Genomic DNA, 13,926 nt, shown 5'->3' on the forward strand with positions numbered 1-13,926 from the left:
TTGGCCAAAATGCTATGTTCTAGTCTATTCTGATATCCTTCACAATACTAGCCACTATTCTAACTTCAACCAGCACCTATATCTTGTCCTAAAGTTTGATGTGATATTATTGCTTTCAATAACTGTTACAAATAATGTCTGAATCCAGGTAAGGAGGGCCCCAAGAGGTAATCCCCTATCCCCAAACCATTTTACAAGTACAGTAAACAGTAATACACTCTCTCTCTCTCTCTCTCTCTCTCTCTCTCTCTCTCTCTCTCTCTCTCTCTCTCTCTCTCTCTCTCTCTCTCTCTGATAGTGAGATTTTTTTTCTCTTGTGAGACACTGCAGTGATTTTGTTTTGTGGTATTATAATGTGAAGTGTTTTGAATAAATGTATGTGGTATGGCATGATAACATCCAGTAAAAGACACCTGATGATTGATGTGATTAATAATTAAGGGACTAATTCACCAAGTCCTGGTTTTGTGCTCCCCTGTTAATGTTAATCTCTCCCCCTCCCATGATTTGATTGTCTTTAATTCTGGTAACTTTTAGAACTTTTTTTGTGAAAGCGGACTTCAGTGGCAATTTATTACATATTATGTTAACCACTGATGTTTAACCTGTTGAGCGTCACTTACGAGAGACGTCGCGGCTCCTGTATCGTCACATTTTCTCGCTGGGAAAGCAGTCATTTGGTCTATGCTAATTTTTATGTTGTTTTTTACATTGCTATTGTTTTTTGTACAAACATATAATAAATAATGTAGAATAAGAAAAGATGACAGAATTTATTTGGCATTTTTATATCATAAGATTATAAGCATGAAACATAGGGAAAAAATTATTCTTTCTTGTACCATTTCCTGAAACATAGAGCCAGTAGAGGAATGAATTGTTTCATTTCATTTATATTTTTGTCATACCGTTTAGTTCACGTGATATTGTAGGCAAACTTGCTATATATTCATCTAGAAACTGGTTGAAAAATCTGTATGTTACTGTTACGATGTGCTCCATGACTTCGTCATCAAAAAAAAACTAAAAAAAAACTCCATGTGGTTCCCTTATCCTGACAATAAATTTCACACCTTTTGTTGAACGAAAAGTAAAGGAAACTCCATGGGGTTTCCCTTATCCTGAACTATAAATTTAACACCTTTTGGTGAACGAAAAGTAACAGAAATTCCATGGGGTTTCTCTTATCCTGAACAAGAAATTTCACACCTTAGGGTGAACGAAAAGTAAAGGGACTCTTCTCCTTATTGGTTAGTCTGGTAACTTCGTAGTGTGATGCTCAAATCTAAATTATGGTTTTCTTCAGAATCAGATAAATCTTAGTCAGTCTATGTTAGAGGCTTTTGAGCTGCTACTAAGTCTTTTATTCATCATCATTCTCTTCAGCGAGCAGTGATAATATCTCTTCAGGCAAAAGTTTTTCTTTCTCTTTGTAATGCTCATTACGGGGGATAAATTGGATCAAAACAAAAAGAAATCAGTTCCTTATCAGTGAATGCCTGAAGCATGGGAGGCGCGAGGTCGATGTCCTCTGTCAGACTGTCTCTCTGTTACAAATTACAAAAAAAAATTGCCATTTACCCCTAATTTAGCTTACAGTGTTGCCAAGTGATGTTCCTACAATTTGTATAAGAGCAGTGTACTTCTGAGCTAGATCAGTGCAGCACCAGCCTTGAAAGAGGGAGAACGTGGTACTCTGTTGAAGGCAGTGTGATACGGGATGCAGCAGACCGAGATATGCTGTTGGTGACACTTAACAGGTTGAAGTTTTTTTTTAGCTGAAGCAGGTAGAGAAAATTAGGCTTGATGTTCTTTCACCTAATAACATTGTGTAGCCGAGTCCCTCTTTAATGAAGAAATACTTTGTGATTTTTGAAAGCGGATGTTTGTATGCAGTACAGTAGCTTGAATTTGAAGTCCCATTTGCATAGAGTGGAATGGGTTTGAATTTTGTCCTCAGAGTTTTGCAAAGCAGTTAGTTTGGTTGCTTTATAAAAGAAGGATGTAGTTGAGGGTTTTTGTTTCAAAAGTAACCATATGTAACATGACAGATTTTGTGAATTTTATTGTTTCACCACTACCCAAATGCATGAGACCTTTCTTCATTGTAGTTGGTAACCTTTCTTCATTGTAGTTGATACTTCATGTAATTTTCTTATCATTAGGTAGCTTTATGACTTGTCTTTGTAAGACAAAGTACACAGTTGGATTATGTTTTAAGACTAAAGAGGCAACATACTTCTCTGATTGAGGTTTTCTTTTTTTATAAAGCTTAGAAATCCAAAATCTTTGCCAGTTGGTATCTAAATGATGTCATTCAAATGCGTACAGAGTAGCTTATAATAACAAAAGAAAAATAGAGGTTAAAGCTTTGCTCTTTTATGAGGCTCTAATCTTTCACTCTCTCTTTTATTTTTCTCATCAGTGAAATACTTCTTGTTAAAGCTACATGTGAATTTTCTAAATTTTAATTCAGGAGATTATTTTGACTGTAGCCTTTGCTTAGAAGGTTCCCCTGTCTCATACGTACAATTTATCCCTGTATTCGAAAAAGTATTTACCTTAAGGTCCAAGACACCATTGTGAATCTTTGTTAAGATTTTTTTCATAACTTGTCATCCCTATTAGAGTGATTAATTTTAAGTAAGAAATTCCAGATTACGGAAAATGGGTGTGCTCCTGAATTTGAGAGAGTTCCATAATCTTGCTGATTTGATTTGGAGAATATGTGATCAGTAGGTTTTTTATTTTTATTGTTATTGTTCCTTGACAAGTTTCTGGGATGTCACAAATTGGTACTGTTGAAAAAACCTTGCTGGTGGTTGACTTTTATTAATACAGATATTGTACTTTGAAGTATTTATTGAGCATTTAATCCTTACTAGATAATGATGCTTTTTGGTATTTTAAGCAGTGGTCAGAATCAGGAAATACGTGCTTTGCATGTAGAGAGAATGGTATTAGAGGTTTCATGAGTCAGATATGTAGAAGTTTGTTTCTTCTGGTTTGCTTCATTGATAAAGCAAGTTGGTTTTTAAATGTTTAACAGGAGTAGCACCTTGTAGGGTGGTATGGCCTGCTGTTTACCTTGTTTGGCTCACTGAAGACGGTACTACAATTTCTTCCCAGCATCCCTTAAGTACTGTCATTTGTTTTACCTCTCTCATGTTCTGTTGGTCATCATTATTATTATTATTATTATTATTATTATTATTATTATTATTATTATTATTATTATTATTATAGGTAACACTCGTAAGGTTGAAACAGTTAATGCCTATAAAGAGTACACAGCTGTGTCAGTATTTTCTTTTTATTTTTTTATTTATTTTTTTTTTTTTTTGAAGAATAAGAAAGTTTTACTGTGATATTTCTTTATATGAAATGATGAGATGGGTTTATGGATTTTTAGGTTGTAGTGAAAGCTTGGGACAGTTACAGTAGTGTGTAAAACTTCGCTTTTGCAGAGTATTGTTTACTGATTGTTGTCAAATGAATTATTGGCATCCAGAAATATAGAAAAAACATTGTGACTCGGTTTTATACCTAAATGCAGATGTTTGCTTTTCAATTTCGAGTAATTAATAAACATGGCATTACTTAAAGTATGTGAAGATAAGCCTTTCACCCTGTTTCGGTATATGAAGGTAATATATGCCTTTCACCCCGCTACCAGATTGTTTATGTATGAAGAAGAGTTCCTTGCAGTGAAATTAAAATTGTAGTGTCTTATATGTGAACTCTGTTGTCCTATTACAGTATTGGCAGTTGCACAGACATCAAAGATGGTGATGTTACATGGTTTCTTGAAAAACTTGCTCTGGTTTTTCAGAGTAGCAAAATCGAAAACCTGTGTTCAAATATGCTCTGCAAATGTATCAAGTTTGCAACCTTTTGATACTGTTAAGTTGGAGGTACAGGGAATTTTATTGTACTTTGCTGCCTAAGAGAGTGACTCTCAGGTGGTGGAAGGAGACTCTTTCAACAGGACATTGACGTGATTCAGAGTATGACCTTTGATTGTGTCTCGAATGATAGTGACGTAACATAGTTAACCCTGGATGTAGTCTTGTTTCACTTGTGTTCAAGGGTACAGTTCTCTTTCTGATTGTTTTATTTGCACTCTGTATGTGACATAAGCTGTATTGTTGGAAACATGTTGGAGATCTACTTACATAAATATGCTGTATTCACTTGACAGTGTTGGTCACTGGACATGTTCAGTGCATGTGGGTTTTGAAGTACGGTATGAAATATTGTTGGATGTTCCCCATTAGTGATACCCAAAATGCTAATCAGTATGCTTGTGAAAGTTTGCTGATTTTTATTCTTTGAGTGTGACACTGCTTAATTATGGATTTTTTCATACATGTATAAAAGTTTCTTTAATAAGAATAATGTTTGTTTTGTAATTTAAATTTGGCTGTGAATATATAGAATATTCATTAGGTCTTTAGTTGAGAGTAGATTTAATTATTATAATCTCATCACATTGGTTTTGTATTTTGAGAAGGTTACCCACAAATATACAGTTGTGCAGTGCTAGCAAATGAGCTATTGTTCCATGTAGTTGTGTAAATTTTGTATAGTTTTGGCTGCAAAGGACAGAGTCAAAGAGATTTTACCTTTATATTAAACGAATAGATTTTGTTCAGACATTTTGCTGTTTACCCACGGATGTGTGTTTGTGTGTGTATTCTGCAAAGACATTGTTACGTTTTGCACCATCAGCACTGAACAGATGCATTAACAGCTTGCTTTGCAACCCAGCCTTTGCTGCTGTAACAATCTCCCAAGGTGCCAGACTGGATATGTTAGTCAGGAGTCATTTTTATAATATAGGCTTACTGGCTTATGTTTAAGAAGCTATTCAAAATTTCTATTGGATAAGTTTAACAATGTAGAAATTAGGATATATTTCTATTTATGAATAAGGCTTAGAAATTAAGACTTATATCATTTTTTCTACAAAATTATTGGCAAAAAGGAATTTATGTATTGGCATAATAAAACTGGTTTTGACTAGTGATAGTAATTTTTAAGGACTAGCATGTACAGTCAGACACGTCCTTATTGTGACGGTCATCGAGTGCTTGCATTGCTTTTGCTGTGAAGAATCTTTGTGGTTAAAGGGCCAGTGTGTTTTCATTTTTCAGCGTCCTCAGCTTGACGAAATCATGGACTCGGCCAAGAAGGCAGCAGCCAAAGCGGCGTCGCGTCAGAAAATGAAGAAGGCTCGGAAAATATTGGCTGAGAAACGCTCAGCAGCACCCATTGTATCAGTCCCCACCATTCCAGCTGATCGGTGAGTGTTACATTGGGTTCTAAAGTTGGTTACTTTTTTTCATATCTTTAAATATTCTACTGATGTTGGGTACTCTTGGATATTTCAGGGGGGTTACTGTAAGAAATGTTAATTTTTTGCTCTTAGAATATTTATTTCAAGAATGGGAGAGCTAAAAAACACACAGCATGGAAGAGGTAATGGATTTATGAGTAACGTGTCCACCTTTACGGTACCTGAAACACATTAAGCAAAGGTGTTCACTCCCCTCCATTGTTTTGGTTTCAGTTTTCTTACCTCTTTGGAAAATTGATCAGACTTGCAGTAAGTGTTTTACTGTACTGAAAAGTGAAAAGGAAAAAGGTTGGCCTGAGTACTTTAAATGGATATTTCATACAGGAAGACAAAGTAGATACTGTACAAAATCTCTGCCCCTGACCTTGCTTGCATATGAAAAGTATCCTTTGCATTTGATAATCTTGTTTAATTGTTAAAGTTGTAGAACATTTTTCTCAAGTGTTGTATTAGATTTTTACTTTTGTCATATGACTAGATAGTGATAATATATCTATTGATTAAAAGTTCTTCACATTGAGGATAAAAAAACTTCTTGATTGCATTGTTAATACAAAGGAAATTGAGAAGCGTTAAGAAAATATTTTAATGGTGCCTCAAAGGACTGGAGTGGAGGGTGAGAGTTTGAAAACATTTCTATTTTCTACGCAGTGGGGGTGGGGGGACATGTAGGTGAATTTTTACAAGGAAAAAGTGTTACCATCACAGTAAACCCAGGGAACTGTCTTATATATGTAGAATTAGAATGTAGTGAGTGCTATCTTTTACCATTTTGTTTTGTGGAGTTGATTCACTGGGCCAGACACATTGGAAATCATCAGAGATATTTAAAGGATTTAAGCCCATTTATTCAGTAATTTTAAGAAGTTTTTTAAGTCTTAGTACAGCACATTTGTCATGAAATTTAGCTGACAAAGTACCATTGTGGCTGCAGTTAGGCATTGTATTGTGATCTCTGTGTCCAGACTGGTTTAAAAAAGGTCTTGAGAGTGGGAAAACATCTCTTACTATAGGGAGTTAAACTCTCTCTGTATTGATGTACATACTGCCATTACTCTACAGTGTAGTTGCTTTCTTATGTATTGATGTACATACTGCCATTACTCTACAGTGTAATTGCTTTCTTAGACAGGAAAGAAGAAATTGCTTGTTGAAGTAAATCACCTCTAAAGGAAATTGAAATCTTATGACTGAAATTGACAGGAGTTGATTCTTTAGTAAGGCAGTGAATTGATATCTTTTTTATTTCTCAAGCTGGAATAGTTGATTAGTTTGTGTCCAGTTTCCTTATATGCTCTTTGGGAGGGAATGTCTTAAAGCAATAAACTCATCATTAGCGAGGGTTTATATTCCAGAGAACACAATGGCATTGTGAACTTAATGTTTTTATGACCCCTTTATATTTACATGCTGAGTAGTAGAATATTGGTATGGATACAAGATTTCAGCATATATATTACTGTGTAAAAGAAGTTTAGTAGAGAAACCTTTCTCCTCTCTATTTTATTTTCTTATCTGTGGATTATCAGTTTTGTTACAAAGTAATTAGGATCTTCGATTACGGTAAGTACATCCTGGTAATTGGGCTTATGTTTTTTTTTTTTTTCATCTTATGTATGCTCTTAACGAATATCAGCTTCCTGGGATTATGTCCCTCATACGTGATATGCAGGAGTTGTTTGTAAATATTCAAACTTGCCAGTTTCTAGGTCATTAATGAAGCTGTATGGCATCTGTCACATTGTTCTTGTGGGCGTGGTACCAAGGTGAAACATACTGATTTCTGCCAACGGCATAAAAACTTATCTTGAATGAAAACATAAAGAATATTTCTTCCTTGTTTTAAAATGGGTTTCTTGCAGTCACTTCATGACACTGACTGAGAAGAAAAGTCACTAAAGGAAACTTAGCATGATTAGAACATTTTATTTGAGAAAAATTCAGCATGAGTAGAACATTTTATTTGAGAAAAATTCAGAAAATAGTGTGTCACACATGTTGTATAAGAATATTTAACCCTTAATGGACGGGAATCCTCATATGAGTATCTATAACAGGTTTTGGGTGATGGACGGGACTCTTCATATGAGCATTAATATTATGCACCATTCAGTTTGGATGAATTTAGTGGGAAAAATACTCAGTAGCACTTCAGTGGGCTATAAATGACTTATGGCAACTGTTTAGCTCAGCTCGGGAGAGACATCGATCAGTATACCTTGAGATTTCAGAGGGAAATGTACTACCTCTCTGGTGCTCCAGGACGTCTTTTTATTTGTTTGCTCATAAATGTACCCAGGGATTGATGATGGTTTTAGTTCTTATCTATTTTGATAGTATGTCAGCTATAATTGTAATTTTGCAAAGAAATACTGTATTAGAAAAAAACATGTATACCTCACAAAAAGTTACTGCATCTCCCCATCTCAGTAAGTCTCATCAATATTTTACAACAAATATACTCAGAATTTGTTACTGATTTTAGTTCTTATCTGTTTTGATATTGTGTGAGCTGCAGTTATAATTTTACAAACTGAAATAAAATAAATTATTAGAAAAAACATGTATAATTTGGTAACGTTAGCATATTTTTACAAGTGTCTTGTAAAAGAGGCCCCACGCAGGGTTATAAATAGTCACTTTCAACTTCCTGTGGAAGGTATGGAAAATTTAGGGAAAATTTTTTAGAATTTTTTTTCTTACACTATATGCATTTGCATATCTTCCTCTTTCCACTGATTTTTTTTTTTTTTAATTGGCCAACTTAAAGTTTGCCTGGGCTGTGGGTGTGCTTGATATATGTTTAGCCCGTCCCTTAAGGGTTAAGAAAATAAGTCTTTTGCTTATCTGCAGAGATCATTTCTTACTGGCAGTTCTTGTCACTCCTGCATTTCACAGTTAACAGTACTGTAGTGGAGATAAGGAAAAGCATTGAATAATAAGACTGAAAAGAGCTATACAGCTATTTTTACCACTGCCAGACTTGAGTGCACATATAGTTTTGCTTGGTGATTTAAATTTTGGGAATTGATTTTGCAGAAGTATATGATTTAAATTTTAAGATCATTGCTTATGTACCACCTACCATATAGTTTTCTGCACATGTAAATATTTAGTAAATATTTACAAGAAGTTTGTTGGCACTTTTCTAGATATAAAAATGCTTTTAAGGGATAATTTTGCTCTTAGTTAGAATTGTGCTTTTGGTGAGGTTTCACTGATGATACAATAGTTTTATATCCGTTATTATAAAGTGTAAGTCTTTTAATGTAAGATACTGTATAAGGAGTTGTATTTATTTTTTAGATATCCTCGTGCATTCAGAATTCATTTTAAATATCTTGGGATGCATTCAGACATCCATTCGTGTCCTCTGCAAAGTATTAAAGTTTGGTTTTTCTAAAAAAAAAATGTATATATAATTTATGTCTCTCTTGTACAGATGTAAAACTTATTTATTGTTTGGCTTTCCCTGCTATAACCTAAGATTAGTATAAGTAGATCATAATTGATATAGTAATGACAGTTCCCTGCTTGCCCAGCCTGGTCACTAAGCATGTATGTGTGTTAACCCAATCACATGCATGAGGTGCGGCTTGCTACACATCGGTTTTAGGTCTTTGTACATGAAATGGCTTTACCCTCTCCCTGAAAACCACTAGTGTGCACTTATGTAAATATATTCCATCTTTTTTATTATTTTACTGTTAGTTTAGCATATTAATATTTAAAGAAGTGTTTGTACTTTATCCCGCACATTTTTGTGTGATGGAACCATCCTGCATTAACTGCTTATTTTGTTTCCGCCCGCACCATCCCCTTCTGTCCCGTGTGTTGGTTGTGTCATAGTCAAATGCTCCCCTCCTATAGTGGTGTTGTCAACTTTGTGCCCATCTTGCCTCCTGAAAAGTAAGTGATTAAACTAAGCTACCCTTTAAGGAGAGTTCCTCTTGTCACATGGAGGATTTGCTTAGTCCATGGTTGAAGGTGTATGCTGTAGTACTGTAATTTGGGTTCCTTGTTTGCCTTTAGTGGTGGTATTACTCATTGGAAATATGACTGACTTGATTTTGAGAACATTAACCTGTATGAATTGAAAGGTATCAACTAAGTAGTGTTGGTAGCAATCACATGCTGACTAATTTCAACTTGAACACTGGTGTTAAGACAGTCTTGAAAAATCAGCCTTATGCTAGAGGTAGGTTGAGCTTCTGCATGTGTAGCAGTATGGTGATTAGTGTTAAGAGATGGGGGAGTGATAGCATCTGGGTCTTGATTTTATGTGGTGAATGCTCTGCCATTCAGTTGCTCTTGTTTTTGTGTAAAGTTTCGTGGGATTGCAGTTTGAAGGATGTTTAAATTATTGGAATAGGAGCTGGCTATAAAAGCTTGCCCTCCTGTTTATGATATGAAGTCTGACTTAATGACTATAATTTAGTCCAGGGTTGAAATTTAATTAATAATAATGAAGGGGACAGGTAGTAAATGAAGCCTACCTCAAGAAATGATGACAGTTCTGCCCCTTGGAAAAAAACATGAGAGTTCCTTATGGCAAGGAAAGTTGTTGAATTTTGAATACTGAACATTCATGTCTTGTACCTGATGACTGTTTGTAGTCATACCAGCTAAACAGAGTTCTGTTGCCATGCATCCTTAGTGCACAAGACAGCAAAGAGTTGAGGTCCTTTTGGTACTCCAGAATGCAAATTGTTGGAGTTTAAACAAAATGACTGAAATGCTAGCCCCAAGTAGTCTGGAGTAGTCCAAAGTAAGTTGGAAATGAAAACAGACTGCCAGATTTAAAGCTAAACTATTATTATCCATTTTTTTCTCCAGCCTGTTGAGAATGAGCCTACTGGATGTTTTCGTTACAACTGATGTGAGTTCAGTGCCTGTATAGTTACCACACTTAGCCAGGTACCTTCCTTAGGTACCGTAGCTGTGATTTCTTGTTCCCAGTCATCAGGCTTAGTTTCCTCATTTCATATCGTGCAAAGCAGTCTAGTTAGTATATTAACTACCATTTCAGCTTTAGGTGAAATTATCTGTGCAGTGATTCCATTGCATAACCTGGTGTTTTCCATCTCCTAAGTTTCTTTTATTATTGATAAACAAATTCAGATCTTCATCAGCGCCTGGTACATCAAACAAATTATCCCCTCATATCTCATATTCATGACCTCACAAAAATGCTCCACCCAGCACTATCTTCTGATGGACTTATTAACCCTTTCCTCTTTTTGACAGGTATTTTCCTCTTATTCTTCTCTTCCATGGTTGTTTCAATAATAATTTTGTAGGCTACCCAAACACCACTGCCACTCCCTGAATACTGTACATGGCTTTGTTAGCATCATCGGCATGTTTGTCCAAACATTCCCTCTTATCTCTTCTTAATCTTCATTTAAGTTCATTATCTAGACTTGAGCACTTGCCCATTCTAGCATTTGTGTTTTAGATTTTGTGCTTTCTTGTTGTAGGTGATGTTTTTTATGGCTTTTTAATGTTTGTTGCTGATAGGCATAAAGTTGAATAAACCAGTGTGTGTGTGTGTGTCAGGTGATATTTTGCCCCTCATATTTAACACAAATTGTTGTAAAGTCAAAAACGACAGAAAACAGAACTATACAACAGGAGATATTACAGTATAACCTTAGCAGAGTGAGTGAGTAAGTATGGCATTGAAGTCATTCATTTTAACATTGGGTATTAATGGGAATTGCCCTTATGTCAGCATAAAGTCATAGGTGTTGTATAGAAGAAATAGTAGCCAGTGTTGATGATAGGACTTTAAAATAGCGTGAAAGGACTACTTTAAAATAGTGAGAAAGGACTAAAGACTGAATGCTAAGGTACCAGGTGTGAAAAGTACCAATGGCTTAAGGGGAGTGCCTATGCCATAAGGCCCCATTATAAAGTAAATGACTGTTTTTATCTTTGATTGAAGGGATTTGCTTAAAATTTTTACTGCTTATTCTACAACTAATAATGAAAATTCTCTAGTGGGGAAATTTAGAAATTCAAGCTCTAAGTTTATTTGTTTCTTTTTTTGTATATTATTTTTTTCAAAAATAATATACAAAAATAAAAGTTGCACAGAAAAGTGATTTTCCTAACGACAAAATGTAGGTATATATTACTACACTCTGAAAAAGTATCATTGAATTTGGATCAGTCGTCTTGGAGAAATAAGCATTTAGTTTTGAAAAAAAAAAAAAAAAAAGTTTTGAGAAAACAGCAAAAAAATATATATATATTTTGACTTTCAAGAATCCTGAGAGAATCAGGACATCTTGAGCAAGTTATTCCTATATCATTATAACCCATTTTCTCTATTACATTACTGCTAAAGAGAATGGGATATTATAGTGAGTGACAATTTTTATATAAATTTTTTTACACTTGTATTACAGGATTCTTTACAATTTGTCGTTCACAGTGCCATACAAGCAATGAACAAAATTGTCCATGAAAGAATGTAAACATTTTTTTTTTAGCAATAACATTTGAAAATACAGTATGTTTATTTACATGTATAACAGTCCAAAACAGTGTATAACTTACTTGATCCTGTCCAGAATTATTCACACACATTTTTTACAGATCTTTTTACAATTTGTGGTTCACAGTGCCGTACAAGCGATGAACAAAGTTGTCAATAAACCAGTCTAAAAAAAAAATCTCTTTAGAATTATTGCTTCAGGATATGTTTATTTAGACAAAAAACAGTTGAAAACTGTTAATAACTAAAATTCAATAACTCCTCAAAATTTGGTGGTTGGGTGCCCCTTAAGGTGTAGAAGTGACTTGTTTTGGCCATTGAATATTATTTTCCGTCTTAACATTAGAAATTTTTTAGCTATAGAAGTTTTTTAACTTTAGAAATTTTTTTAACTAAATCACCTTTCAACTTCATTTAAGTTCATTATCTAGACTTGAGCACTTGCCCATTCTAACATTTGTGTTTGAGATTTTGTACTTTCTTGTTGTAGGTGATGATTTTTTTATGGCTTTTTAACGTTTTTTGATTTTTTTATGGCTTTTTAACGTTTGTTGCTGATAGGCATAAAGTTGAATAAACCAGTGTGTGTCATGTGATACTTTGCCCCTCATATTTAACACAAATTGTTGTAAAGTCAAAAATGATGGAAAACGAAACTATACAATGGGAGATATTACAGTATAACCTTAGCAGAGAGAGTGAGTGAGTAAGTATGGTATTGAAGTCATTCATTTTAACAGATTATTAATGAGAGTTGCCCTTATGTCATCGTGAAGTCATAGGTGTTGTATAGAAGAAATAATTGCCAGAGTTGATGACAGGACTCTAAAATAGTATGAAAGGACTACTTTAAAATAGTGAGAAAGGACTAAAGACTGAATGCTAAGGTACCAGGTGTGAAAAGTACCAATGGTTTAAGGGGAGTACCTACGCCATAAGGCTCCATTATAAAGTAAATGACTGTTTCCACCTTATGATTGAAGGGATTTATTTAAAATTTTTACCACTTACTCTACAACTAATAACGAAAATTCTCTGGTGGGGGAAATTTAGAAATTCGACCTCTAAGCTTATTTGTTTTGCAGTTGAAAAAAATCATGATGTCACTTTTCAAAAATAACATGCAAAAATAAAAGTTGCTCAGAAAAGTGATTTTCTTAACGACAAAATACTCTGTAAAAGTACCATTGAATTTGATTAAGTCTTCTTTTGAAAAAAAAAAAAAAAAACTGTTTTGAGAAAACAGCAAAATAAAATAATTGTTGGACTTTCAAGAATCCTGAGAGAATCAGGACATCTTGAGCAAGTTATTCCTTTATCACTGTTACCCATTTTCTCTATTACATTACCGCTAAAGAGAATGGGATATTATTTGTATAAATTTTTTTGACACATATTACAGGATTTTTTACAACTTGTCATTCAAATGCCATACAAATAATGAACAAAATTGTCCATGAAAGAATCTAAACATTTCTTTTTTAGCAATAACATTTCAAAATACAGTATGTTTATTTACACATATAACAGTCCAAAACAGTGTACTGTATAACTTGATCGTATGCAGAATTATTCATACAGACTTTTTTACAGCCCTTTTTACAATTTGTGGTTCACAGTGCCCTACAAGTGATGAACAAAATTGTCAGTAAACCAATGTAAAAAATTTTTTTTTTTTTTTAGCATATCGCTTCAGGATGTTTATTTAGACATAAAACAGTTGAAAACTGTTAATTACTAAAATTCAGTAATTCCTCAAAATTTGGTGGTTGGGTGCCCCTTAAGGTGTAGAAGTGACTATTGATGTTAGGTGCATAATTATTATGAACAGAAACTTGTTTTGGCCATTGAATATTATTTTCCAGAATTTTTTTAACTAAACCACCTTTCAAGTAACGGAAGTATTTATTGTTGTGTACATTGAGATTTTTATGTAGAGTTCCAGCATGTCAGTGAGAATCTAGTGGAGAGCTTTTGGTAAGCACCGAGGTAGTTGAAGAAGAAAACAAAGTCAGGTGAAAGAATAGCAAAAATAAAAAATAGTGTTATAGGATAATGATGAAAA

At 34.1% G+C, this 13,926-nt stretch overlaps 1 protein-coding gene across 20 annotated transcripts in view; it reads left to right on the top strand.

Annotated features, from left to right (window-relative positions):
* Window positions 1-13,926, top strand: part of Br140 (bromodomain-containing protein 140) — a 71,055-nt gene that overhangs the window by 24,896 nt on the left and 32,233 nt on the right. For 7 of the 20 annotated variants that reach the window (XM_067104075.1, XM_067104068.1, XM_067104078.1 and 4 more), the window contains exon 11: window positions 5,166-5,305. In XM_067104075.1, coding sequence (XP_066960176.1) covers window positions 5,166-5,305 — 140 coding nt within the window. Of the gene's footprint in view, window positions 1-5,156; window positions 5,306-9,208; window positions 9,269-13,926 lie in introns of all 20 variants that reach the window. The other 13 variants (XM_067104067.1, XM_067104077.1, XM_067104066.1 and 10 more) reach the window with 3 other exon arrangements.

This window comes from Macrobrachium rosenbergii, chromosome 5, assembly GCF_040412425.1.
Source record: "Macrobrachium rosenbergii isolate ZJJX-2024 chromosome 5, ASM4041242v1, whole genome shotgun sequence".
NCBI lineage: Eukaryota > Metazoa > Arthropoda > Malacostraca > Decapoda > Palaemonidae > Macrobrachium > Macrobrachium rosenbergii.